Genomic DNA, 27795 nt, shown 5'->3' with positions numbered 1-27795 from the left:
AATAAATTAATATAACACAACGTTTAAAATTATAATTAATGTGGCAAACTGAAAAAGTGAATAAACTCATATAACATTTTTTTTTTCTGCTAATTACTTAAAAAAAGCAAAAAAGAAATAAATTCACCAAAATAAAAAAGAATTCATTGTTTTTTGTTGGAAAATAAAGGAGAGTTTAGGTACACAAATCGTCAATAAAACATATATATAACGAAACCGAGCCTACTTGTTGCAAAGTCCAGGCGGTCTCGCTTTGTCGTGGTCCTCTAAACATACGAGAGAGAGGATCTCCGATTCCTATCCCTAATTCAGCAAAAGCATCTCCAATCGACCAATCGGAGGAAGATCAAAGATCTGAGATTGAATCGATTTCGTTCTGGTTAGTTTCCAGTTGGTTGCTCAAATTTTAATGTTATTTCGTCTCTCGTTTTGGGATTCTTGTGTTTTGGCTTACGCCGGTTGATTGGTGGTGGTGTTTTGTGGTCGTATGATGTTTTCGGTTGAATTGGGTTCGGAAGTTTAAATTTTTTTTTGTGTGGTAAAATGATTTTAATTTTATCAATTTGATTTTGCGTTTTAGGGTTTGTATTTGATTAGATCAGTGTGTTTGGATTAGTATGTATACAAAGCGCATAAAAAGATTGAGACTTTGTGGATTATCGAGCTGAATTTGTTCTGACAATGTTATGATGATTAATTTGGATGCTTTATTGAGATTAGTGATTCTTCTTTTAGATTTAAAATAATTGCTAAAGTGGACCGGCGAAACTAAAATGAACCTGGAAGTTTTGGATGATGCCGCTAAATAGGGTAATGGTATTTAGATTGTGGTTTTGAAGCCTGGGAATATGTTATAATGGTTTGTAAGAGGGAATATTTTTGGTGGCTTCTGGTCATGAAGATTGTTAGCTAAAAGCCTAAAATTCATTTGAAACAGCTTATTGTACCATCCATTCAATCGCTTAAATGGTTTTTAGATCAAGTATCATCGGTCTCAGTTTGTTTAACTTTTGTGATATATGTTTTCTCAAGGTATTGAAAAAACATCACCTCAAAAGTCACAAGCTTTAAGTTTGAAGTAATCTAATAAAAGCAGTTTGAATTTGGTTTTGTATATTGTCATTGGAGTCCTGAGTGTTCGGTGTTTGTTTGGTGATAATGGCTGGGAGCTGGCCTCGTTTTCCAAATGCATACACTGGGCACTACCGGTATATCCAGTGTGGTTGTTTCTCTTGGGATACCCATTGCACTGGTTTTGAACTTCCCACTCATAAAGCTGTGTGGATTTGCACATTTTGCGGTTGTTTCTGAAACCAAGCCCCATTCACAGCATTTTGCGAAAATGTGGGATTATCTTTTTGTGTTAACCTTTCAGTGATAGTTTGAAAGACATACATTAACTGTAAATTTAAAAAAAATTTGCAAAGATCAAATAAGAGAATCACTTTAATTGCTAAATGCATTGAAAGCTTACTTGTCAAACAGTGAATTCCTGTAAACAGCCTAAGCAAACTTGGCTCTTTTCCAATGGACAAAGGAGTGACTCCTAGCCTCTTTGTTAATGATGGTTCGTTCATGGAAAGGTTCAGACAACTTCAACAAGAGAAGGATAAAGACAAGGGTTCCGCAGCAGACGAGTCTAGACCAAGTAAAGTTGTTTCAGGGACTTTGACTCCTACCACCACTGGTAAAACCAGTGCTGAACTGAAGGCTAATGATGCACGCAAGGTGGCCGCTGCTTCAGGTAGCAAACTTGCCTTCAGCTTGAAACAGAAATCAAAGATTGTTGCACCACCTGTTAAGTTAGGTGCAGATGAGGATGAAGATGAAGCAGATGCTGCAAATGTTGCAGCTGCTGCACCAACTAAACGGCAAAAGTTGGGTCAGCCGGATCCCGTAGAGGAATCATACAGAGAAGTGGATGTTGGTAATTACTGCATATATGCATATCCTTTAACTTTCTTAATTGCAATTTAAGGTATTTCCATTTTCAGTTAATTTTTTAAGAACAAAATTTGGAGCATCAATTTTTTTTTTTTAATTTTGCTTTAATACTATTTTATTGTCCAGTAATTTTATGCATGTATTTATTAACTATGTAATTTTTTTTAATTTTTTTCATATTTTCTTTTGTACAGAATCTATGGCAAGAATTGATTTCTTCATCCACTCTTGATGTTTTAACTGTTGAATTATTAACTTCACTTTTATCATTCAAACTATTTTTCTGCCTTTTCACCCCATTGTGAACAGTTGTCTTATTCCCCACTTCCTCTTTCCTCAATAGTTTTCTTCCTTATTTTGTTTTAAAAAAAGATCCTGCCCCTCATTCTCGTCTTTTGTTGAAGTTATATCACTTCGCCAATATGAAATTTTCTTTTGTGTGTTTTTTTTTCACCTGTAAGGCGAGTTGGAGTCTAGCCTTTTACTAGGTGTGATGGATTTCTATCATCCACATAGAGCCTGTGGACTCTTTTTTCTTTATATGTAGCGTGTGGTGCCATTTACCACTCTTTTTAGTCCACTAGTTGAGAATGGGAGGTGTTGGTACTTTCTGATTCTTCTATAATAATCAATTAAAACTTGACTGAAAGTGAGAGAGATAGAAGTGGCCGGTAAAAACAATTTAAGTAAATTGAAATTGTGCCTCCGGTAAATACCCTGTTATTGAGAAAATCATCTCAATAATTGTGTTCTCTACTCTTGAGTGGTGTGGATGAAAAGGACAAAACATTCTTGAATATTTCTTGTCTCATTAATGCAGCTAATTCCTTAAGTTCCTATCAACATTGGTGGAAAGAGATGTTCAATGAAAGAATTGGAATATGTGGCACCCCTGCTACAAGAGTAATTTGCATTCCCTTGTTCATGCTCTCGGTATTAATCAGTTTTATAAGTGATATGCAGCCCCACCTTCCCCAACTGATTCAACAGTGAAGATAGTTGCTGACAAACTAGCAAGTTTTGTGGCCAAACATGGAAGGCAATTTGAGCATATTACACGTCAAAAAAATCTTGGAGATACCCCTTTCAAGTAAGTACCCTATGAAGTTTCCACCTAATTGTTTTGTCTGTTATGTACAATCTGTCTGTTGGCATTTATGAAACGCAATCGGAGACTGATGTGGGGTAAGGTTCACTAAAGATGTAGGTTTGGAGTATCATTTTTTTTTTCCTGGTTTGGCTCCTTCCATTTATGGTAGTTCATATGCTATATGCATTGGGGGTTTATTTTGTTTGCAGATTTTTATTTGACGAGAGCTGTTCTGATTACAAATATTATGAGTATCAGCTTGTTATTGAAGAGAGGGCCCTCCAACAGACCAGGGATTCACAAACATCTCGTAATGGTGGGTATTAGATTTCCAGTTCCCTTTTTTTGCCTTCTGTTTTAAAATAAAATTAAAAACAAATTTTTTTTTTCCAAAACTATGCTTATTTGAACTGTATGCATGCATCAAGCTTGGTGGAGGCTTCACAATGAGTGTAGTATCTGGATTTGTGGGTGTGTATCTGACTGCACCATCTGTCTATGCTATTAGTATTTGGGGGTGAAAGTGTGTGCACTTGTCGCAAAAAAAATTAGGATTTTACTTTCGGTTGATCAATCAAAATTCACCCAAATAATTGTGCTGACATTGGTAGGGGGGAAACTTTTTATGCGCAATGTTGACTGTTCCTGCCTCGATTGTCTGATAACCTTGTCTGATTAACTTTTCCACTAATGATAATGTTGTGTTGATTTTTGTTCATTGCCTTCCATACCCTAGTAATACAACATATGTTTTAATTTGGTCGCTTCTTGAAATCTTTTCTGCTTTGAGGGAACACTACTTGGCTTTTAGAAATACAACACGGTCAGATTGGTTGGATTTAATATATTCGAGGTCCTTGTGTGCCTAGGACTCCTAGTATTCTCTCAATATTAAGATTCAATATCCTTTTTGTGATTCATAATATGAAACCTGGAATGTGATCTTTGAAGATGCATCACGTATTGGCACTTCTGCTGAAACATTAGTTCGTTTGAGACTCAGATTCTGTGGTGTTAATGTGTGTAGGAGGTACTAGCATATCAGCTTCCAAATCCACTAGTAGTTCCCAAAGGTCTACTGTGAAGCATCTGAATTATCAAACTCCCGCCTCTGCTTTATATGATGCCACTGAGGGAAGGACAGGTAAATGATAACATCTTTTGATGCTTTCGAGTCTTTTTCCCCTTCAGTTTCGTATATGCCTATGCTTCAAGTTATGAATTTAATTGAAATTTTGTTATCTGGAGATGACAAACGAGATAAAATTGCTTTGTAATAGGGGTGCATAGTGTGCTTGTGGTTTACTTCCTAGAATCAAAATTTCTGCTGGATTTTCGTTTTTATGTAAGCTAAGCTTTTGTAGTGGCTATATTATATTATTAGACGGTTTCTGCACAAATTCCTATCTTGAAACATCTGTATGTCTCAGCTTGTCTATTTGTGCTGTGGTATTAGTTTAACTAAATGTTTTGGAGACATTTGATTGGCCTTACTGGTTGGTCGGAAACTTACTACTTGTATTTTCAATTATAGGTGAGCTCTCTGCACCAACAGGTGCAGATCCTATTGCCATGATGGAGTACTACGCAAATAAGGCTGCTCAGGAAGAGAGAAAGAGACAACCTAAACAATCAAAAGATGAAATGCCCCCTCCTGCTTCTCTTCAAGGTTCATTTTTGCTACTGATGGAACCAGAAGTTTCTATAGTTATTGAAACTTTCCCTATTTTAGCTCTAATTTTGGTTAGGATAGATGCACGTACATGGTCAAAATATTTGCTTTTCCTCACAATAAGTACTTTTTTTTTTGGTCCCTTCACAGCACCTTCTCTTAAGAAAGGTCATCACATGGGCGATTACATCCCACAAGAAGAGCTGGAGAAGTTTATGTCTGCTTGTAACGACGCAGCTGCACAAAAAGCTGCCAAAGAAGCTGCAGATAGGGCAAAAATCCAGGCTGATAATGTGGGCCATAAACTCTTGTCGAAAATGGGTTGGAAAGAAGGTAGACCTTTTCTCTCTTATTATGATATTCAGAAAATAGAATGTTGTTTGAATTTGTTGCCGGATTTTCAGCGATCATCCTTTGTACTGTGCGCATGTGTTATTCAAAGGTAGAAACCTCATGGTGTAAGTGAATTTCAGGTGAGGGTCTGGGGAGCTCCAGAAGAGGAATTTCGGATCCAATAATGGCAGGTAATGTGAAGAAGGACAACCTGGGGGTTGGTGCTCAACAACCTGGAGAGGTGACTCCTGAAGATGATATATACGAACAGTATAAGAAGCGGATGATGCTTGGTTACCGATACAGACCCAATCCTCTGGTATTACCGAATTTTCCGTTCTCCTTTTGTGTAAGCCATGTTTGAGATTAGGGTTTTGATACATTGTCTGAACTTTTTGGTTTGCAGAACAATCCGCGGAAGGCGTACTACTGAGAGATTGGTTACAACTGCCCTTGGACGTAATATTTGTGAGGTTGGTAGTCATAAGTTCATTGGAAGTTGAATGAATAACTTTATGGAGTAACAGAAGATTTGGATAGGATATTTTGGACAGAACAAATTTGTATCTCAAGTCTGTTTTGTGAATTAATAAAAAATAACAATTTGTTTTCTTTAATTGTTGGTCGAATCGAATGTATTTATTGAGCAGTAAAGGTGATGTCCCTGTAGTGCCTAGTGGCTTTTCACCATATGCTCGATCGGGCTTCTTTCGAAAGCCCCGAATACTTTGAAATTATACAATATCTCCATAGGAAAGTTACCTGAATCCATAGTATGTACAGTTTAGATTCCCTCTAATAAACAGTCCATCGAAATTTGGGGAAACCTCCGGATATCATTATGGACGTCCCAACACGTCTGGACGTCCTCATCTAAGACAACGTCCTCATCTAAGACACGAACGTGAAACTGAGGGACGTCCGGACGTGCTTATCCAAGACACGATTGTGTAATTGAGTCGTCTGATCGTTTTGTGAACACGAAAAATTTCTTGAAACAAGAATAACGTGTACAAAATAATATTTTTAGTATTTAATGATTTTGGGGTTACGATCTCTCTCAAATTTGGTCATCTGATTCGATCTCTGTAAGATGTAGATTTGTTGATCCAAGGGCCGTCGAGGCTTGATCTTGGATGAACAGTTGTAAGTTTCTTCAAGGGCCTTCGTGGCTTTGATCTTGAAGGTTGATGGAAGTTTCTTCAAGGGCCTTGAGGGCTTGATCTTGAATGTTGATGGATGAGCGGGTCTTCAAGGGCTTTTGGGCTTGATCTTGAAGAACGGTTGGTTTTCTTCAAGGGCCGTCGAGGCTTGATCTTGAATGAAGAGTTGGTTTTCTTCAAGGGCTTTTGGGCTTGATCTTGAAGAATAGATGTGTAGATTTGTTTGTTGATCCAAAGGGCCGTCGGGGCTTGATCTAAGGATGAACAGTTGATGAATGGATCTTCAAGGGGCGTTGTGCTTGATCTTGAAGAATGGGTGTATGGGTTTGTTGAGGTTGTTGATCCAAAGGGCCGTTGGGGCTTGATCTTAGGATGAACGGATGATGAATGATGAACACTTTCTTTAGGGGCCGTCGGGGCTTGATCTTGAATAATGGTTGTGTGGATTTCTTCAAGGGCTTTTGGGCTTGATCTTGAAGGTTGATAGATGAGCGGATCTTCAAGGGCTTTTGGGCTTAATCTTGAAGAACGATTGGATGTGTGGATTTGTTGAGGTTGTTGATCCAAAGGGCCGTTGGGGCTTGATCTTAGGATGAACGGATGATGAACGATGAACACTTTCTTCAAGGGTCGTCGAGGCTTGATCTTGAGTTGGTGGGAGTTCTTCAAGGGCCGCTGGGGCTTGATCTTGAAGGAGGATTTGACGAAGAACAAAGAGTGTTTTCTTGATCCTTCGGGATTTTCTTGAGAGCTTTAGAACTTTAAGGCTTCAAGGTTTTGGTGTGTGTCGGTTTGTTGAGGTTGTTGATCCAAAGGGCCGTTGGGGCTTGATCTTAGGATGAACGGATGATGAATGATGAACACTTTCTTCAAGGGGCCGTCGGGGCTTGATCTTGAGTCGGTGGGAGTTCTTCAAGGGTCGTTGGGGCTTGATCTTGAAGGAGGATTTGACGAAGAACGAAGACTGCTTTCTTGATCCTTCGGGATTTTCTTGAGAGCTTTAGAACTTTAAGGCTTCAAGGTTTTTTTTGGATGTGTGGGGAGTATTCTCTTCCATTTTGGGAGTAGAGAAATGTATTTGTGAATTGGTGTCTTGGTGATATCTATTCCTCTTGATGGAGAAGCCTATTTATAGGCTTTGAGAGTGAATCACCACCATTCATTTTTTTGGTGAAGTGAGTGGAGGTTGTAGGTGAAGTAAGTGGATGTTGTAGGTGAAGTAAGTGGAGGTTGTAGGTGAAGTAAGTGGATGTTGTAATTTTAATACATTGGTTAACATTTATTTTACTGAAATTTCGATGTCTACACGTTTATTTTCAGAATTGAGTATACAAGGGATTTTTTAACAATAGACTGCTGAAGGCAACTCAATGGATCTTTGTTATAAATCTAATAGACTTTAATCGACGTTTGTTGATGGAGGCAATAAAAAAAACGTAAAAAGTAACAAGATTGATCACCGTTCAAGTTTTTGCCTATTAAGGTCTAGTTTGGGGTCTTGTTTGGAATTGTTTTTAATATGACTGAAACCGTTATTAGTGAAAATATTTGGGTTCCAAAAACACTTGAAGTGCTTCCTGCAAGAAGAACTTCCAAATGAGCCCTAAGTATTTATACATTTTCATATATTCCGGCAACTTCCAAATCATAATTATTGTTAGGATCCAAATTACATTGAGTAGAGATATAGTTACCACTTGATGAGCATCGACACCACTAATTCTAGTTGAACGAGTTTAAATTTCAAAATCTATGTAGTAAAAAGATCATTAAATCATATTAGGCCTGTTGTGTGACTTAATGAACCTAATTAGTTTATACATTATGCTAAACTATCTCACTCTTACTGGACTTTTATTTAGTATACCTGAAACTGAAACTGAAACTAAAACCAGTGTGGGATATGGGGATCATGTGTAGGCAAGAATGAGAGATCCTAAAAGTGGGACAATGCGGACAAGTTTCTAACTATTTCAATCTTCAAATTTTAATTTTCAATTTTTAGTTTTCAGTGTTTAGTTTTTTATTTGGTGACTATTTTCAATTTTAAAATAGAATCACGAAACTATTTGAAACTTGTTTGGTAATTGTTTGTAGTTTATGGTTTTCATTTTATGTGAAACTTGGAATGAAATTTGAATCTAAAAATATTTTAAAATTGCCTTGATTTTGAATTTAGTTTTTATTTTTTTAGAATTAAGACGCAAGAAGTTATTATATATATATTTTTTTTTTATAAAGGGGGCCAACTTATGGTTTCGTCACACAATCCACCGTTCCGGAGACCGGGAAGACTCACAAGGGCATTTCAACCTCCTCCTGGCCATCATCGTACAATTCACCAACACTAGGAATCGAACTCAGGATGTGATGTGTGGAATATAAGCGTGTAATTCATTACCAATCACTGGCCACCCTGTTATGATAAGAAGTTATTATATTGAAAGGAGGAGAAAAAGAACTAAAACTAAAATTGAAAGGGTTATTAAATAAAACTTGAGTTGGGTTGGGGGCAAAATTCTCAATTTTTTCAAATCGATGATTTTTTATGCAAATCTCAACAAAAGTCTCACAGACCATTCTTTCTTTTTATTATTTGTAACATGTTGAGCAAATCCAAGCAGCGATGACCTCCCCGTAAAAGAAAAAGGTTGACTTTTTTTTATGGGTAAAGAGGTTGACTTTCATGACAACCAGAACCAGGTACGTACACTTCTTCCCCACCGTTGGCGTTTTATTCTTCAGGTCAGCTCGTGCGTTGAGAAAAATTCTTTCTCGATCTCCTCCTTTTTCCACTTAACCAATATTGAATACCAATTTTGGTCAACTAAGGCATCTAATACCTGTGAGGACATTTCAAGCCAACCGTACGTTGGTCTTTTTTAAAACATTTATTAAGGGATTACAAAGGAGTTGAATTTGAAATCTCTTCGAGTTTTGACATTGAGAAGAGAAATATTACTAACTCAACAACTAGTTGATATATAAACTAGTAACATGTCAAGATCGGAACAAGTTAGCTCCTTTAGACTATAGTCTAGTGCAATCTTGGTTCGAAAGTTAATTACAATACAATATCTTAAGATCTTAGGGATAATAAAAATTGGGGTTATCCACCGTTGGATTTTAATCCAAACGATGGAGGAGAAAGTACAACAACAAATGTTAAATGACCACCTACCATGAGATTTAAGGAGATAATTAAATATACATCCAATTTTGTCATTAGTTATTAGGTTTGATTCTGAAATTTATGCTTATCACTCTAAGTTCATTGACTTTTGATCACCTAAGCAACTTTACTATTTTGATGATGATGAGCCAGACTAATTATAGAGATAAGCTTAGTATTTCGTGTGTTAAATATATGAATTGTTATATGATCTTAATGCTCCTGACTTTGGATAATTTGTCTCTTTGTTTACACTACTAGAAATTTGGACAACGGGCATTGAATTACCTCTTTTGACTTTCAATTTTTATGATTCATGATTATATTAGTATATTTAGACTCTTCTTGTTAGTGTGCTTTGGACCTGGACCAGAGGTTTTTTTTTTTTTTTTTTGGAAACTTAACCAGAGGTATTATATATGAAAGTTTTGGTTTGATTTGGTTAGCATGTTACACTCTCCTACTTTGCCATCCTTTGGCACTCTTACTGGGGGACTGGCGAAAATGGGTATGTTCATGAAGATCAACTGATGAGGAAACTTCATCTCTAATGGTATTCCAATGACATCCCCTTTGATTTATAATGTTAGAGCTAGAAGTAAACACTAGCATGAATTTAGGGATTGAGGGGAGGAGGTTGATGTTTAGGTCGAGTGGCTGCGTAGTAATATTAGACTATTTCACATCTAACTGGATAATCTACATGGCAGGTTTTTTTTTGGCTGGACCGCAGTTTTGTATTATGTAGATGGATTAGACCCAAACTAATATTGCAAAAGTCAACTGGAAGTATTAAATTTGTAGAATAAGATCGAAAGATAAGTGACCATAATTTTCTTGAACTTTGGGGCAGGTAATGTACCCTTTTATTTTTATATTCAAGGTCACATTTCCATCAGCTAGAAAAAGAAGTGCATAATATACCAGATATCGTTCATATTCTTATCTTGGTGACAGGATCACGTATCCATTTTAGTGGCCTAAAAATGTGCTTATCGATCGCTCAACTCAAGGCGAAGGAGCAAAAAGTGCTTATCACCACCAACATAAGAATATGAAATATATCTTCTGTACTATATATATGCGCATGCGCACTTCTTTCTTTAGCTGAATAACTAGCCTTGTATAATTTTAGTTTATTCGTGAGCAATGTCTGTGGCTGTAAGACGAAGGGATTTGTATGATATTATTTGATTGAGAAAGAAATAGGGAGAGAGAGTGAGAGAGATTTCAAGTGCCAAATAAAATAATGGGTGTTATATGAAAAAACAGCTAACCTAACCTCATCAACTGATGCAAGGAATTTCAATAATTGAGCTTGCAGAATGTGCACACAGAGGCAAGAGATCAACTTGCATGAAACAAGTTACAAGTTACTATCAGGTGGAGTCTTGGTTTAACAATGTAATCATATGTGAAGAGAAATTTACAAATGTATAAGACACCACAGTAATGATGAACTTGTTTCATATAAGTCCAGTACAAATAGTGGATAACAAAATACCACAAACTTGGTGGTTGCTGTTGAGAAAGAATCATAGGTGCCATTGGTGGGAGACTGATTTCTAAAATAGTTTTGAAGAGGGTGTGATAATCTTCAGGTTGATTATGTTCTCACTTTCTATAAGTGGCTACAAAACACCTCACTAATGCTCAATGATTAAGTTAGTGCACTCTTCTTATCTTTTTTTTTTTTTTTTTTTAGAAGGGAAAATAAATAAAAAGTTAGTGCACCTCCTAGAAAAGAAATCTGCAAGTTACCCCTTGATTTTGTTATTTCAGTTATATTTGTTCCACTAATTTTGTTTATCACAGAACTAAAAGGAAGAACACGAACGACGCAGATCAAGATATTAATGAGAATGAAAGGACAGGTAAACAGACAACTCATTCTCCATTGATCTTAATTACGTAGGTTAGAATATATAACTTTTGGGACAAATGCTTTATGCTTGTTCTTTGTCGGTTCTCTTTCTACTTGAGCTTTTAATCATAAGCTTTTTAAAATTGGATCGATGCTTTCGTGACGCATGACAAACCCTTGAGTCAAGCATCTCCTACTCCTATATATTATGTCTAGGGTTTATCGAACCCTTCCCTTTCTTCAGGGAACAATTCTCGGGTAGGCATCAATCACAGCTGAGCGAGGTCGATGATTATTTGAAAGGGAAAGTACTTTGCAAGCCAACGTAAAGGCAACTTCAAAATTGGTGAAACCAATGTCATTTTCACTTTCGAATTTTTCTTTCATTCGTTCTTCTTTTGTTTCTTCCTCCTCCTTCCCATCACCCTTCATCCGCATCTCTTCAACCATTTTTTGCTCACCATATACTTCTTATTTATCAACAACACAAGCAAATGAAAACTAAAAAGTAAATGACAATCGAACGAGCCTCAACTTTTAATCTTTGTTGATAATGTCTATATTTACATGTATCGGTGCTCTACAAAAATCATGTTCTAAGTTGTTTTTAGTAATTTTTGTAGATATAATCATGAGAATTAAGAAGACAATGGTTTTTATTATGATATTGTGAGATTAAAATATGTAAGTCACAACTGAACAGACAGAGGGGCATACCCACTTCAAATTTGAATATGCATAATTAATTTGGTTTTAAAAGAAAAAAAGAATTGTTCTGGTGTTTTACCAAATCAACACAGTTATGACTTTCTCCTAATACCCGGAGAGGGTGGACTTTTTACATAAGTCATTGGATTGGAGTGAATTTCGGCAAAAAAAAAAAATGGATGGAGTGATTGGAGTCGGTAGGACAAAAAATTGACCAGAAATCACGAGCAAAACGTGATCATTTGTTTAAGTGAAAATATATGGTTCCCAAGTACGAGACATTGCTTTCATTAACATCGTCAACCAACCAAACAGCCATCAGCCATGTGAAATCGATTGATTAACTAACTAATTGTGGATTACAGAAAGTTTTCAGCAACCACGAGTCAATATCTTTCGTTAATCGAATGGCCAGGATTATCTCCCTTGTCGGGATTAGGGTTTATACAGCTGGGAATTGAAAACTTCTTTGACCAACACCGTTTTCCTCCCTGTCCTATTCTTCTTACACAATGTAAACTCATTTGTATAATACAAATCAAGAAAGTATGTCCAGATTAATAAATAATACTAAAATACACATCTTCCTTAATTTTTAAGAAAGAAAATGCTAACTTCTTTGGAAATTTGAAGGGCCACGTACATTTTTTAATCTAAAAATTACGTGAAATTTCATTAATAAACAAGGGTCATAAACCGCTATCGTTTCTTCTCAAAATAGGGGTCAAAAGACAATGCTTAGATTGATACAAACAACCCTTAGGAGAAGGGTTCCAGCCACACCAGAACAGGACATAATAGGGCACTAGATTACATGAAATCAATGAGCAAAATAATGATTCGAAAGGAAAACCCACTCACTAGAAGTTGAACACCGAAGGATCTGTTACGAACATTAGTTATCAGTGCCATAAAGAGACCAAGAGTAGCAGATGCCATACAGCCATACAGGAGCAAGGCTCATCCACTAAAACATCCTCCCCGCATCTTTAAGTCTTTAGAACACCAAATCAGAATACATCCATCTCGTCCACTTCGACTTCTCCTCCTCAGCGAACTAGATATGACAAATATAACCGTCCAAACTAACATGTTAAAAATTTTAAAGTGCAGCATTGGAAAAGCAATTTAGCATATATTGAATGGTTTTACTCTTTGTAAACTCTTACAACTATTTGGCTACGTAGATGGTTAAGTGAAGAGTATATTTTATATTATATATTTAACCCTATTTTTAGTATATTTTGGTTATTATTTAGGAAGAATTTTGATACTTTGAATTATATTTTCAAAATAGGACTTTTGACTTCCTTTAGAGCAAAACATGGTCAAATTGATGAATTTTGGAGTAATTCTAGTTGAAGGACGTTCGTGAGTCAGTTAGTTTGATCGTATCAAAATATCAGATTTTTCTACCGAGCGATGATTTTCTGGAGATATAATAAAGGAACAATGTGCGGTGCTGGAATAGTAACGTTTTAGGCTTGAATTGTGTTTTTGGAGCCCAATATGACCTCGGATGGTCTCGTGGCCTTTTGGAGATGTGTTTGGAACGTCCTGGTCTTTAAAACAAGCTATCTTGGGTCGAATTTGGAGAAGATTTGAGGCTAAAACATGGCTGAACAGTTTCTGTGCAGATTTTCCTAGCTTAATTAGGACTCTATTTTCTAAGTTATTTTATTTTATTATTTGGTTTCCTAATGGGAGAAAAAGACTAGGGTTTGTGCGATAGCTAGAGGGGATTTTAAGGCTTTTGCCGTTCTTAGTTTTGGGGTGACGCTTTCTTTTATGCAAGTTTGGAGACAGAGAGTAATTGCTAGGATTCTTGGAGATTTTCTACTTTAAGGTATTTTCATTCTCTTAATAATATTTTCTATGATTTTAATTATGAATAGCGTAATTAATTCCTTTTGCTAGGATGAAGCCTTGAGCCTTAGCATGCATATGTGATTTTTATTTAAATGCTTATGATTGATTGCATCCACACTTTAAATTATTAATCACCGTGATTAAAACTATCTAATTGTCTTAATGCCTTATCACCGTTAGGATCTTTAGAAAAGTAATTTGATGTAATTTTGGTTGGAAGGTTCCTTGAAATTGACGCTGGCTTCTTGTGGTTAATAATTGTAATTTCACTTAAGATGAACACCACGACTTAAGGGTTGCATAATTTTTCAAAGGGTTTTCATAAAACTTAATGAGTATCTCATGTTCATATTTGATCCGAACGTCCGGACGGATTGCATGTTAGATATACGTTCTATGTTGGAGGTTTCAAGTAGGATATATAGTAGGAAAACCTAACCTTCAAAGTGACATGTGTAGATCATAAGTAATTGGTAAAAATGCATAGGATTGCTAAGTGATGGTGGAATCCTAGTGCTTTTATAAATTGATATTTTAAAAATTGTTTCCTTTTCTTTCAGATTTAATATTGCAGATTGTTTTATTTTTATTAATTAAATTCGTTTTATTAAATTAGGTCATAAAAACCAATCATCTCAACTTTCTGTTTTACAATAATTAATTGGAATTTGGTTTGCTTTGAATTATTTGAATTATTTAATAATCCATGTGGATAACGACCTTGCGAGAACCATTTATACTACAATATCCTTGTCATTCTTGCAAGTATTATAGGATTTTTTTTAATCCGTTTACATGTGTGGTAAATTCCTTATCATTAAGTTTAGTACATATCGGTGTTGATTAGTAGCATATCCCTTAACTACCAAATTATAGTAATCTTGTAGCAAGTTCATCATAAATAGTTGACTCCATTTCGTACTTAAAATAAGTTAACTTGCATTGTAGGGGTTTTCAAGACATACTAGCTCTTTTGTTTTATTCTCTCCTCTTGTGATATTGCTCGTATAAATAACAAGAAGAATTAAAATTGGATCATTTTTAAATTGTCCTTATGTTTACAAGAATAATTAATGAGAGGTTTTTTTTTTTTTTTTTTAGTCAAGATACTGAGAGTTGGAAAAGATAAAGTTTTAGACATAAATAAATGAGTAATGCTATTCATACCATATTTTTATACCATATTTCTATATCACATTAGGTGGCATCTGATGTGGACAGCCACATCATTTGAAAATTTTACAGAACCCAAAGAAGGAAGGAGAAAGACTCCTCGTATACCACAATCATCATTTAATTAACTAGTTTTTCTTAATTATTAGTTTATTAAATAATGAACTAAATTTAAAAATCTGATTAATTCAAATGATTTTGTTGTCCACATCAAATTCTACCTAAGATGGTATGAAAATGTGGTACAAAAACATGATATGAATAGCATTAGTCTAAGTAAATCGGTTTGGTTGTCCTTTTTATACTATAATACACGTGGATAATGCTTGGGAAATAAGTTTATTTCCTCACTCACAAATAACATATCTTCATCACTAAAATTTGCAATTGGAACCGTTAGATTGTTTAATCATTCATTTGAACATCATTTGATTCATTTTCGCGAAAAATTATTCGAATAAAAATTTATTTTGTCATTTAAATGTGTAAACAAATCAACAATTTATCGTAAATATGCTATTTAGTACATATATCTTTGATTTATTTTCAAATTCAAATTATTTAAAAGAAAATTGGAGTTGCTTATATGGATAAGTCCAAATGATTGGATAAGTCCAAATGATGACTTTGCTTAGAAGAAACTTCCAAATTTTCTCCGTATATTGATATTATTTTAATTATTTTTGAACATTAATATTATTACTTTTAATAAAAAATAAAAAATAAGGCCAATTTTTTTTTTTGTAGTCCCTGTGGTGACGCACCACTTTTAATGTGACCCTTGTGGTGAAAAAACTATTAATTAAACTCTCGTGGTGAGCCGTGTTAGCAATTCAGGTTCAAATTCAAAGTTTCGTTAGTCTTCCATTAAATAAAATCATGTGACTATCACATGTGGATCGGTCAAAATTAAATTTACTTATTTTAGAAAATAAAAAGACAAAAACATGATTGAATTAAAATAAAATTACTAATAAAAGATTAAAAAACAAAAAAACAAAAAAACAAGCAGTTCCCGTATCTTATCTCAGGCTCCTAACCACCACCATAGCTACTAGTGGACCTCCTCCACCGTCACTAACCATCACCCCAATTTGATAGCATATGTATCTCAACCTATATAATGTAGAAAAATCATATATGCACAATAATAACTTAAAGAGTTAAAGACAATGGGTGAAATGCAATACATATGCATTCAAACGGGTGAAAGGCATTGTAGAATTAAGACAATGGGTGAAAGGCATTGCAAAAAATTCAATCTTCAGGCCTACCCTCCACATATGAACTTCAAGAGCATAAGAAAGTTAAAGAATTAAAATTCAAAGAAGATTAAAAAAAAAATTTTGAAAGGTTGTGCACTCGCTGACTAGGACCTGCATAAAATCACATTACCAATTAAAGACAAAACTAAAAGCCATATGCATTCAAATAGGTACCAATTGATACAAGAATGAAAATTCAAGTAAGACTAAGACTCTAACTCATGATCAAAGACGTGTTGGCATTGAAAAAAAAAAAAAACAATGGTATATTAGAAGTATTAGGATTTCCAAACGAAATTAAATCATACCTAATAAATTAGGCGCGACTTCACCTTCACCTCTTTTCCTAGCCATTGACGTGGTTTTACAGGTTTAGTTTTAGTCTTCGCATTCAAGCTTCTTCATTTTCCTATAAAATCTAATTTCAGTTAAACCCTAAATTATACTATATGTCCATTGAATAAGCTGTAATTTGGATTGAAATGACGAATTTGACTCTTCATGTGATGGTCATATGAGTTTATTTAACGAAAGACTAACGTAAATTTGGATTTAGACCTCAATTGCTAACAAGACCCACCACGAGAGTTTAATAGAAGTTTTTTCACCACGAGGGTCACTTCCAAAATAGCGTGTCACCACATGGATCATGAAAAAAATTAGGCCAAAAAATAATGTCAATCACAATGTCACTGATCAGTGCTAGGCAGTCGGCCTTCCAATTTATATTCAACAAAGACCTTTGGAACCGAAAATTTGAATAGGTTGACGAATAAATTAGATTACACAGTTCCATTAATGCTGCGTGAAAGAAAGGTAACAAGTTATCGGTTCTCCGCTGTATTTGTTTGAATGTCTTCGTCCTGACCAATTATGTGTGTACGTATAAAAGGGGTAACTTCATGGACCCCTTTTCTTTTCAAGTTCAAATTAATGCGGCTACAATACCGATTAAAAAAGAAAATTGAGATTTCACTTGTAAATTTGATTTGTAATTAATAGAAAGATTGATCCAACTTTTTAAAAGTACTTTCTATTTCTTTGTCTATGTTGCCATCCATTAACCTATAAGAATTAATTAAAATTCTTAACTTATGCATTCTTATCTACATATAACAAAAAAGAATCGAATCATTTGACACCACTATCTACGTAAGAAAAATATTTAGCATCATTATCTACTATAACAAAAATATTGTAACTAAACTTTGTCTGGTTTTAGTAGTTATTTTCTTATAACAAATATGAAATTGAGAACAACTTCATCATAAAATACATTATGTTATAAATGTCATAAAAAACATTAAACAAAAGCAAAATCTAAGGAGTGAGACAAAATTGAGTAACTAGGATAATACAGTCATGAAAACAAAAATTTCAAGTTTTTGGGGCTTCCCTAAAATATGCTAAGGCTTTTGGGTTGATAAAAAAATTTCTACAACATTACAAACTATAACGATTAAGAATGATTGGGGAATACAAGTTCATAGTTTAGTGAAATTTCAATCGAAATCTACTCTACTGACATGATTGACTAAACGATCATTGTTTTCATTAAAAAAATTAACGTTCATAAGATTTAAATATAGAATTTTCTTCAACAGAAATGAAGAGTAAATGCCGATATATCGAATGATCATTTCAGCCTAACTTTTGCTTCAATGGACCACAAATGGGAATATTTTCCTAATAGCATTATATGTCATTCGGATTCCCATTTGAAGATCACTTTACGTAATCAATCCGTGAGCACAGTAGCCACCTTTTGGCACCTAAAAGTGCATCAATGGAATTAAATAAACAAAGTAATCGTTATCGTTTTCCAAAAAAAAAAAAACATAGTAATCGTTATCATTAATATTTTGACAAGCAGGATAAAACATAAGTAGATGGATTAGTGAGCTAATTAATCTCAATTAAAAGAACAATGAAATCATTTGAATGAGCAGTCCTGACTCCTGACCAAAGAGGAGATGAATATGCATGCACCTATTAGTGTCTCTTTCTATATACCAAAGGGCAGAAGGGGCGAGTCTGGTAGATTATAAGGAAAATTAATGAAAATCGTTTGAAAACTTTGAGTTTTAACGATAAGGACAAAATAAAGGATAAAGTGAATAGTACCAGGATTGACTTTTTAGTGTAAAAATATGATCTTTCGTTAAAATGAACAGCACCAAGAATTTTTCGTTAAAGTTCCCTAGATTATACGTTTACAGTGGCCCACGGTACGGTTTTGGTTTTAGACTTTTAGCCTTAGAGTTTTAGACTCGAGAAGAGTCGCTTGGTCCATAAGCAAAGCACCCTATACTAATTAATGTACCACCGTTATCCTCTCATTATCTAAAGTTTTATGGATAACATTGTTTTCAAAATTAAAGAAAACTGTTCTATATCTACTCATATACCTTAAACTTTGTTGTATGCTTACTAAATATCTAATCATTTGTCAAATGTCCTTTTACTTAACCTTGGTTAACTTTAACAATAAATGTTATTTTTTCAGACTTGGTTCTGATTTCTCTATATTTTTTTTAAGAATACCGAGCCGGGCTCTTCTCCTACCCATACAAAATAGAACATGCTAAGCCAAATCTTCTTCATGTAAAACCTACTTTATTTTGATTGGGAAAATCGTCCGGTTTTCTGAAACCATATACTACGGCTCGAATCCACAGTCAATCCTATTTCCATTATTTTCGTATCTATAATAGTGTGAAAAGAAGACTTGACTCTAAGTTGTTTAGGAATAGTGGCGTTGATTTTCGTCTTTCTATGAGAAAAGGCGAAACATAATCAACTTGAATTATCTCATGTTCCCTCCCTCCCCACCCCCCCACCCCCCCCCCTCCCCACCCCCCCCAAAAAACCCCAAATGGATAGAAGTAGATAAACTGGAATTAATTCTAACTGCAACATTGAAAAAAAAGTAAAAGGTCTCGAGAATAAATTGGTCCTATTTGACTGCTATACATTGCTAACATCAGAAAATAGAATAATTGAGAAAAAAAATTAACAAGAGTTAAGCGAAATGACACCTGACAAATAATTAAGTGTATGGTGAGCATACACCATATTTACGATAGTGAGCAAAAATGCTCCCAAAAGATAAAACTTAAACTTCCAAAGGATTAAACAACATAAAATATGGTTAACGCTTATGTCCCCTCATAGGGAAGAGTTACTTGTCCCCCTATTTACAATTAATGAACTTTACTATTCAAACATCATAATTGGAACCATTTATTCTCTTTAGTATCATCTAGGTTCGTGTATGCAAAAACTATTCAATTTTAAGATATTTTAGTTATTTATATGCATAAAACAAATGAACGATAAGTCATAAGAATGCTATTCGTTACTAGAACCGTCGATTATAATTTAAAATGTATGAACAACTAAACCTGTATACTTCTATTTAATTGTTAGTGCATAAGTATTTTTATAAGAATATAAAACATAGATGAAAAACTAACAATGGAAACAATAAAAATATAAAAAATTGATCACGGGATACTTATAACTAGTGAAAAATTATACCTATTCAAAATTTGGGACCAGAATAAGTTTGGCAAACTTCAAATTAAATTAGATCAGAAATTTAGGTTCTCTAGATACACTCCAATTTTTCTCCCATTTTTTTAGAAATGTTCGGATTGGGAATTCTTGAATTTGGAACAAAATTTTCAGGTTGACATTAGAATCTCCAGTCCAAGTTGCACCACACTAATTTACGATAGTGCCTGATAAGCAAGCTGGTCTAACCGTCCCAACCAATTCTTTTCTCAAGCAATTTTTTTTTATAACGGTATCACCACCATCTAGTATTATTAGTTTACCTATTTTACTATACATATTTCATTTGGTAATATTATACTCTAAAATATAAATTTTGCGAGTAGTAATCCATCAAGATTATCGTTTGTTTTAAAAAAAAAAAAAAAGAAAAAAGAAAAAAAAAAAGGGAACTTTGGTGTCACCCCCTTTGACAAATAATTGGACCAAAATGCCCCTCAACCAAAAAAATTCAAAACCTACCCAAAATTATATTTCAAATTATGCAAGAGTAAATTGGTAATTTAGCTATCAAAAATCTGATCTCCACTGTACTGTACTGTTCATCACACTTCTGGCTTTATACATAATAGATAGATAAATAAATTAATAACCCAAAAATTGTAACATACTCCAAAAAGCTTCCTTGGAAATGGAAACCCTAAACCAAAAAGGCCCAGTATTTGATGCTTGAGGACACAGGGTAGATCGGTCAACTCAAGTGCTGACGTGTAAGGGATGCCATCGTGCCCCCGTGGCATTAGGATAATAAAATTAGAAACAAGGGGTAGTTATGGAACATCCTCAGTACATATATGTCGATGCAAAGGATGTAGTCGGAGATGAGAGAGGAGGAGACATTATTACAAGATGCTTGGTAGTTTTGTTGTTAATCCATCTCTAAAGCTTCTCATATCATCTGTGTTTTCTGGACGAGACTGTTTGGTTGCTGGCTCAGATTCAGAAAACAAACATCATAGGTACTTGAATTGTTCAAACTCAAATCCTACAACCTCTTTATCCAAAAAACGAAAATAAATAAATGAACTCAAATTTTCCTCTTTTGTGTTTGTTTTCTTTATTTGTTATTGTTTCCCAATTGATGTTGTTTCTTAAAGAGGAATCTTATTGCAGGAACAAAAAAACATAAAGATTCTCAATTGCTGAAAGTAGAAAGTTCAGAGAGTTCATTTCCAGCTACAGAAGTTCAAGTAATCTGAGGTTTGTAATCTAAATTTTCAATCTTTCGAGTAAGATCAAACCAACATGCCAAAAGGGTTTTATTTGTTTATGTTTTTGGATTTATTTGGGTTATTTTTCTTGGTTTTTTGCAGATTTATCTTCGGTTTAGATCAAATCAGAAGTAGATCTTATCTGGGTTTTATCTGAAAAAGCCAAGTTTCGTGAATCTTGAAGCAATCCAAGTGTTGCAAAACATTTGAATTTTCAAGAAATTAAGATTAGCACAAAAGAATCAGATATGAGCAGTCTTTTATACAAATACAATCCTAATTTTAAGGCCTCAGAGGGAGAGCTGAGGAAGAACCACACTGCGGAGTTCATGGATTCGAATATTTTCCAGCAACAGCATCCTCAGCAGCAGCAGCAGAGCTCCAGCTTAACGCGGTATCGGTCAGCTCCAAGCTCATTTCTGATGGAGCTTATGGATAACAGTGGCGGTGGAGGAGTTGAGGATTTGCGGTATCTTCAACCGTCAAGCCCTGAAGTCGAAACGGTGCTAGCCAGATTCATTTCTTCATGTAATGAACCAGATCACCATGACAATGGCGTGCAGCATCATCAGTTTGAAATCGAAGAGAGGCCGGTGAATGTGAAGGAAGAGTCAGGGGACTCTGTTTCTAATCACAGTAATGGTTACTCGAATTCTACTCATATGATGTACCAAGCTCCTCAAGCTCAACAAGTTCATGGTTTAGATAGCAGCTCCTTTGCTGCAGTCAACTCTACCGTAATGGAGAATTCGATGATGCAATCGAAAATTGGGGTTGGAAATCGGTCAAATCTTGTTAGACAAAGTAGCTCTCCGGCTGGATTCTTCCCTAACTTGGCCGTTGACAATGGTATACTAATATTTTTGTTGCCTATTTCTTGGTTGCTCTCTTGGTCGCATGTTCTATATATGCTATGTAAATATATAGATATCTTTGTTAAAATGCTGACTGATTTGTAAAGCGGTTTAATTCAGAAAGGTATGATTTATGTTGGTTTTGGTTGCCGATTCTTTGCATAAACTTGCCCGAGAATTCATTTTACGGTTAACTGAATGGATTAATGTTAAGTTGCAAATGATTAGAAAAGTTTGAATTTGGAGGGTTATTGTCACTTGCTACACTATATAAAGGAAAATTTAGTAAATAATTAAGAGGTTGGTTATGGATTTGATGACATTTCAATAATCGTTTTGAAATTTTGTTCTGGTTCCTCTAGTAATTTGTATTTGTTTGATTGAAAAACAGGCTTCAATGTGATGAAAGACTCGGCAGGATATCGCGCAGGCAATGGTGTAAGTGGAGAAGCCAGTCCATCAACTTCTAGGTTGGGTAATCAACTGAATTTCTCATCTAGGCCATCTTCATACTCACATCGTATGCCTCGGATTGCTGAAAATGAGAATGGGAACTCGGGAGAAGGTAGCCAACCGCAACCGAATCATGGTTTAGGAGATGCTAATGGTAGCAATTCACATTACCACTCTAGCTTTCCACATGATTCATGGGAGAATTCTGCATTTAATGACCTCAAAAGAGCCAGGGACAATGACGGGAACAAGTTTTCTACTTCGATTGCATTCAAATCACAGGTAGGCTTTGCACTTTTTCTGTAAACTACATTTGTTCTTCAATTTTGACTTGGCCATCTGCTTGCTTATCATATTAGTAATATTTGTTTTTCTATGGTCAGAACAATGATTTGGGAAACCACAATCACGGTTTGACTCAACATTTGAGCTTGCCTAAACAATTTGAGATGCCTGCTATGGAGAAGTATTTGCAATTTGAAGATTCTATTCCTTGTAAAATTCGTGCCAAAAGAGGCTTCGCCACTCACCCGCGAAGCATCGCAGAGAGGGTAAATCTTCTTTTATTTCATTAGTCTTATACCTGGTTTACACTTCACATGGATTCAGTAGCATTGCTACATGTTATATTTTCCAGATTATATCAACTCCGTGATTGCAAATACTATGAATTTCAGATGAGAAGGATGCGGATTAGTGAAAGAATGAAGAAATTGCAGGATCTTTTCCCGGACATGGACAAGGTATATGCTACACTTGTAATAGATCACCATTGTAGTCGTTGTCTTGAATGCTTGAAATTGATCGAGTCTTATATGTTGTATTCTTGGCAGCAAATAAACACGGCAGAAATGTTGGACTTGGCGGTTGAGTTCATAAAAGACCTTCAGAAACAGGTTAAGGTAAAGTTGCAGCAAATGAAAAATAAATCTTGGAATCGAATTAATCTACACGAATTTCGACCAACTATTTCTTCCCTCTAAAGTGTTATCTAACTTTGAATGCAGACCCTCAAAGATACGAAGGCGAAGTGCAGTTGTTCGAGCAAACAAAAATAGAATCGATGCAAATTCATGTGCGCGGTTTGTTCATGTAAAGGTAGCAGTTGAAGATCGGAGAGGAAAGGGAAAGCAATTTCTGTTTTGTTTTCTGGTCTATTTCACTTGAGAGATAGTAGTAGAATGGTAGGATGTATTCTGGGTGTGGAATTTTAACCTGTTTCATGTTAGCTTTTAGGCTTCTGTTGTCAAGTTCTTCATGATGTAACAAAAGCACAATAAAAACTTAGCTCTAAGCACTTGTCCAAGGGATGAGTGAGAGTCCAGAAGTGAATTAAGATTACGATGTGTTATGGTTCGATCCTGCCAACGTAAACAAAAAAAAAAAAAAAAAGAAGGAAAATAGCGCGATTTGGTTATAGTTAATTTCTGTTACTAGCATCGCTACAGTTTAATTCTACTACCTAACCTGGATACAAAAGCAGCAATAAGACCACCGGCTGCAACAAGGCACCATTTTATGGCTTGTGAAGTTTCATTTCTAGAAGCAAAATCAATGACCAGCACCCAACATTGTTGAGGGGGTTTGATGCTTTAGATTTTCAAATTTTTTGGTGTAAAAGAAAGAGATTTTTTGGATCAATTTTAAAAAAGAAACGCCTTCCCATATTTACTATTGACTTTTTTCAATTGCCAAACTACCAAGTTAATTGCTATTTTCTTTTACATGCTACTCAATTTGGTTACATGAATGCAAAACCGAGGCTTTCATCTTACAAAATTCTTACTTGACGTGCGACTGTGATTAAAAATTTAATATTCTGCATATCTATCATGAGATGAACTTTGTTGCCGATGAGTTAACCAATATGAGCCTACCTCATCCTTTGGCTTCGGTTTATTTTGTGCAAAAATCCAACTTCTTATAAGCAATTATTATTGTATGATATTTTTAGAATCTCTCTACCTCGTGCCATTATTTTGTAATTTTACTTTTTTTCAGGATTTGAGCCCATTTGTTTAACCACAAAAAGAAGATTAAAACTAAATTGTTAATGCCTCTAAACTAGAGGGGTGTAAAGTGTTCCTAACCTAATTTTTAATTCATTTATGAAATTAGACGATAGATGCGTCTTTCTCTTACACTCCGAATTGAAATTCTCTTCATCGAAAATTATAGTAATTTAAAATATGGTCTCGTTAATTTAAAAAAATAAAAAAAAAAAGTGTATACCTAGAAAACTGTAATTAATTGCAACAAGGAAAAATCAAAATTTTCCTTTGGGAAAAGTCCGCGAACAAAGCCGTTGGTCCGCGTCTCTCTGTCTCCCCCTCCAACTCCAACTGCACATTTTTCTTTCATTTCTCTTCCTTCCATCTCTAATTACATTTTTCTAATTACTTCGTTTACGCTTAAACAGAAAACAAAAAAATTAAATTCCAAAACCAAAACTCTTTGCTAGCTCAGCTCTGCGAGTTTTCACCATCCACACCACATATTGCCGATTCGATCATCTTCCCTCACTGATCGATCGGTCTTCCTCCCTACAAAGACACATATTCTGAGTTCTCGTATGAAAATTCGAGGTGGGTTTTTGTTAAGATTTGCATTTTAGACGAACAGAGAGAATTACGATGTCGAATTTGGTGAGTAATTTCAATCAGAAGATCGACTACGTGTTCAAGGTGGTGCTGATCGGAGACTCGGCGGTCGGCAAGTCTCAGCTCTTGGCTCGCTTTGCTCGGAACGAGTTCAGCTTGGAGTCCAAGGCTACCATTGGCGTTGAGTTCCAGACTAAGACCCTCGTGATCGACCACAAAACCATCAAAGCCCAGATTTGGGACACTGCTGGCCAAGAAAGGTAATCGCTTTTTCCTATTTTTATAGATTTGGTGCGTTGGTGATTGAGTTTTTGTGTTTCTTTGATGTGGGTTTTTGTTGTTGTTAATTTATGATGTGGGTTTGTTGTTATTTTCAATTTGTGATGTTTGGTTTGGTTAAATTTGGATTTTGTTTTTTTGTTTGAGTTGTGGATGGTGATGATCATGATTTTGCTGAATTTAGAAGGCAATCCTTACTTTGGTAGAAGTATTTAGCCCAAAAGAGAATTGCTTTTAGGCCTCGTTTGGTCACCATGATTGGACTGGAATCGACAACTCATTATATTCAAGGTATGTTGGAGGAAGAAATGAAAAAATGGCGTCCAACATGCAGGTAGAAGATGGATTACTCATGAAGGAGAAACCATTCACCTCTACCTTCAATAAACCTTGAATATAGTAGGATATCCATTCCAATTCAATCCTAGATACCAAACGAGGCATTGAAGAGAAATCATGACCAGATTAGATTATCCCGGTCTTTAACATAAATCATCTGCGTTATACTATACATGTGCTGATTATATACTGTAATACAGGTTGATTTCAATTAATTAGTGTACTTAGATCTTGATTAGCGGATACTGGTCTATAAGGTGAACCACAACCCATGATATTGAAGGGATGGTTGTGAAATTTCGGTTGGATCAAAGCAGAGGATGTGTAACATTGTTGAATGATGATTTTAGGATGAGATGAAGGTTTAGATTGAAGTTGAGGTAAAGGAAGAGGATGAGATGGATGATGCCACAAGGTTAGAGTGGATGACTGCCTCTTTTGTATATATATATATTTTTTTCTAGATAGTGACAGGAAAGGAGAAGCCAGTCGTTTTGAAACAGCATATTAGGCTACGAAGACAACGCTTCTTCAAATGACTAGCATATAGAATATATTCTGCTCATGCTTGGATTATTACTTGAGCAAAACCAGTCATGAAGGTAACGGTGTCTGCGAGATGAATATTAATATCAGAATAAATTCTGTTAGAATAATTAGGATAATAAGTAATTGTGCTCAGGTAAAGCTGGGTATTAGTTCTTACTTTATTGAAACCCGTCCAGAACTAGTCTGAGTCTTGAGATTCTAATATTTTACAAATAGAGATAATAGAAAGAAGGAGATGATTATGAACTTAAGGACATTAATTTACTTTGGGATATGGATATTAATACAGCAAAATGATACTTAAATATCGGTAAATTTTACCGTCTTAGAATTGTGCGCCTGCGTGTGCATGTAGAACCTATATATATATATATATATATATATATATATATATTTCAATTAGTTACCACTGACATTTGTGTCTATTGTATAAAATTGAAAACTCCTTTTATTCTTTTTTTTGTTTTTTTGCCACAAAGTCCATCTTCTTGTGTTCGTATGTCTCTTCACACTTCTGGTGATGCTCTCAGATACAGGGCGGTGACAAGTGCATACTACAGAGGTTCAGTGGGGGCAATGCTGGTCTATGACATAACCAAGCCTCAATCATTTGATCATGTAACCAAGTGGTTAGAGGAATTGAGGGCGCATGCCGACAACAATATTGTTGTGATGCTTGTAGGCAACAAGTCCGACCTGGGGACATTGCGAGCTGTACCTTCTGAGGATGCGAAAGAGTTTGCCCAAAGGGAGAACCTCTTCTTTATGGAGGCATCGGCACTTGAGGCCACTAATGTTGAATCTGCATTCGTTACTGTCCTAACAGAAATTTATCGAATCCTCGGCAAGAAGTCCCTCATTCCAAATGAGGAAGCAGAGTCTGGGAGTTCCTCACTTCTCAAGGGAACAAAACTTGTTGTTCCTGGACAAGAGCCCGAGCCTCAAGCGAGTAGCTGTTGCTGGTCTTCATAAAATTGTAGCCTTTTAACCTCCTGCAACTTGGATTTCTGCTGTTTATACTTCCAGTAATAATTTTAACCCTCTTTCTTTAGTTAGATTTACATTTCTTCTTTCATGTTTGTCATTGATTGAAATGGTTACATATTTCCACCGTTTCAGGAGATGAATGTAATACAGCTTGTGGTAGAGTGGGTGATTAGGTTTACCCTCTTGTAAAAAGCGGTTGGCCGATGGACTGGCACAGAATTCTCAGACTCAAAGCACACAGTGATATGATACAATTGACACTTGTACTTGCCTGTAGTATGTTCACTTTTTTTTTTCTTCTGATTTTTGCCAGCATTTCGTGTCTGGAAAACTGAAGGATACTCACCTACACACATGAAACTAGCCGAGAGCAATGTGGCGTATGAGAAAATGAGCTCGAGTTTGGTTGTGGAACAATGTTGTATTTCACTACTTTATTGAGTTTTATTTTTTACGAACGGAGCTTTTTCTATATCATGAGAGGATGGATTTGAACTTGAGATCTCTTACAATATTAGAAAGAGAGATGCATTAGACTGAGTGATAGTTGATCATATAAACATACTCAAAGATATGCTTCTTTATCAAATGTTATATATGAATCAAGATATTGCACAAACCTAGAAAATATATGACTGCTTTGTAGAATGAATGAATTCTTTCTTTCATTAGCTTATTTGAGGAATTAGCTTCA

The 27795-nt window shown here is 35.1% G+C and overlaps 3 protein-coding genes across 7 annotated transcripts; all 3 read left to right on the top strand.

The window, feature by feature from the left end:
* Window positions 1–193: 193 nt before the first annotated feature.
* Window positions 194–5656, top strand: LOC137734909 (SURP and G-patch domain-containing protein 1-like protein). 3 transcript variants are annotated; one of them, XM_068474228.2, is made up of 9 exons: window positions 194–379; window positions 1486–1927; window positions 2908–3034; window positions 3244–3350; window positions 4062–4178; window positions 4569–4703; window positions 4857–5039; window positions 5180–5358; window positions 5446–5656. In XM_068474228.2, exons 2-9 carry the CDS (start codon window positions 1528–1530, stop codon window positions 5470–5472), a joined length of 1275 nt encoding a protein of 424 aa, XP_068330329.2. In that variant the 5' UTR covers window positions 194–379; window positions 1486–1527; the 3' UTR covers window positions 5473–5656. The 3 variants fall into 3 exon arrangements, with proteins under 3 accessions (XP_068330329.2, XP_068330331.2, XP_068330330.2); XM_068474230.2 differs by having other exon boundaries at window positions 200–379; window positions 1503–1927; XM_068474229.2 differs by having other exon boundaries at window positions 234–379; window positions 1470–1927.
* A 14763-nt stretch (window positions 5657–20419) lies between these two features.
* LOC137734614 (transcription factor bHLH130) lies at window positions 20420–23683 on the top strand. Of its 2 annotated transcripts, none has more exons than XM_068473856.2 (8): window positions 20420–20788; window positions 20943–21029; window positions 21143–21889; window positions 22286–22629; window positions 22731–22898; window positions 23025–23090; window positions 23181–23249; window positions 23355–23683. In XM_068473856.2, the coding sequence occupies exons 3-8, from the start codon at window positions 21289–21291 to the stop codon at window positions 23403–23405; spliced, it is 1299 nt and encodes a 432-aa protein (XP_068329957.2). In that variant the 5' UTR covers window positions 20420–20788; window positions 20943–21029; window positions 21143–21288; the 3' UTR covers window positions 23406–23683. The 2 variants fall into 2 exon arrangements, with proteins under 2 accessions (XP_068329957.2, XP_068329958.2); XM_068473857.2 differs by having other exon boundaries at window positions 20609–20788; window positions 20927–21029.
* Window positions 23684–24628: 945 nt separating this feature from the next.
* LOC137734615 (ras-related protein RABA4c) lies at window positions 24629–27601 on the top strand. 2 transcript variants are annotated; one of them, XR_015964360.1, is made up of 3 exons: window positions 24629–25207; window positions 26645–27139; window positions 27234–27601. XR_015964360.1 is itself a non-coding variant. In XM_088697245.1 (3 exons), the coding sequence occupies exons 1-2, from the start codon at window positions 24981–24983 to the stop codon at window positions 27084–27086; spliced, it is 669 nt and encodes a 222-aa protein (XP_088553371.1). In that variant the 5' UTR covers window positions 24682–24980; the 3' UTR covers window positions 27087–27090; window positions 27234–27601. The 2 variants fall into 2 exon arrangements, 1 of the variants encoding a protein (XP_088553371.1); XM_088697245.1 differs by having other exon boundaries at window positions 24682–25207; window positions 26645–27090.
* The last annotated feature ends 194 nt before the right edge of the window (window positions 27602–27795 follow it).

The sequence above is a fragment of the Pyrus communis genome, chromosome 7 (genome assembly GCF_041283825.1).
Source record: "Pyrus communis isolate YQ-2024b chromosome 7, ASM4128382v1, whole genome shotgun sequence".
Lineage (NCBI taxonomy): Eukaryota > Viridiplantae > Streptophyta > Magnoliopsida > Rosales > Rosaceae > Pyrus > Pyrus communis.
The sequence above is the reverse complement of the archived record's forward strand: the minus strand, read 5'-3'. Positions and strand labels throughout refer to the sequence as shown.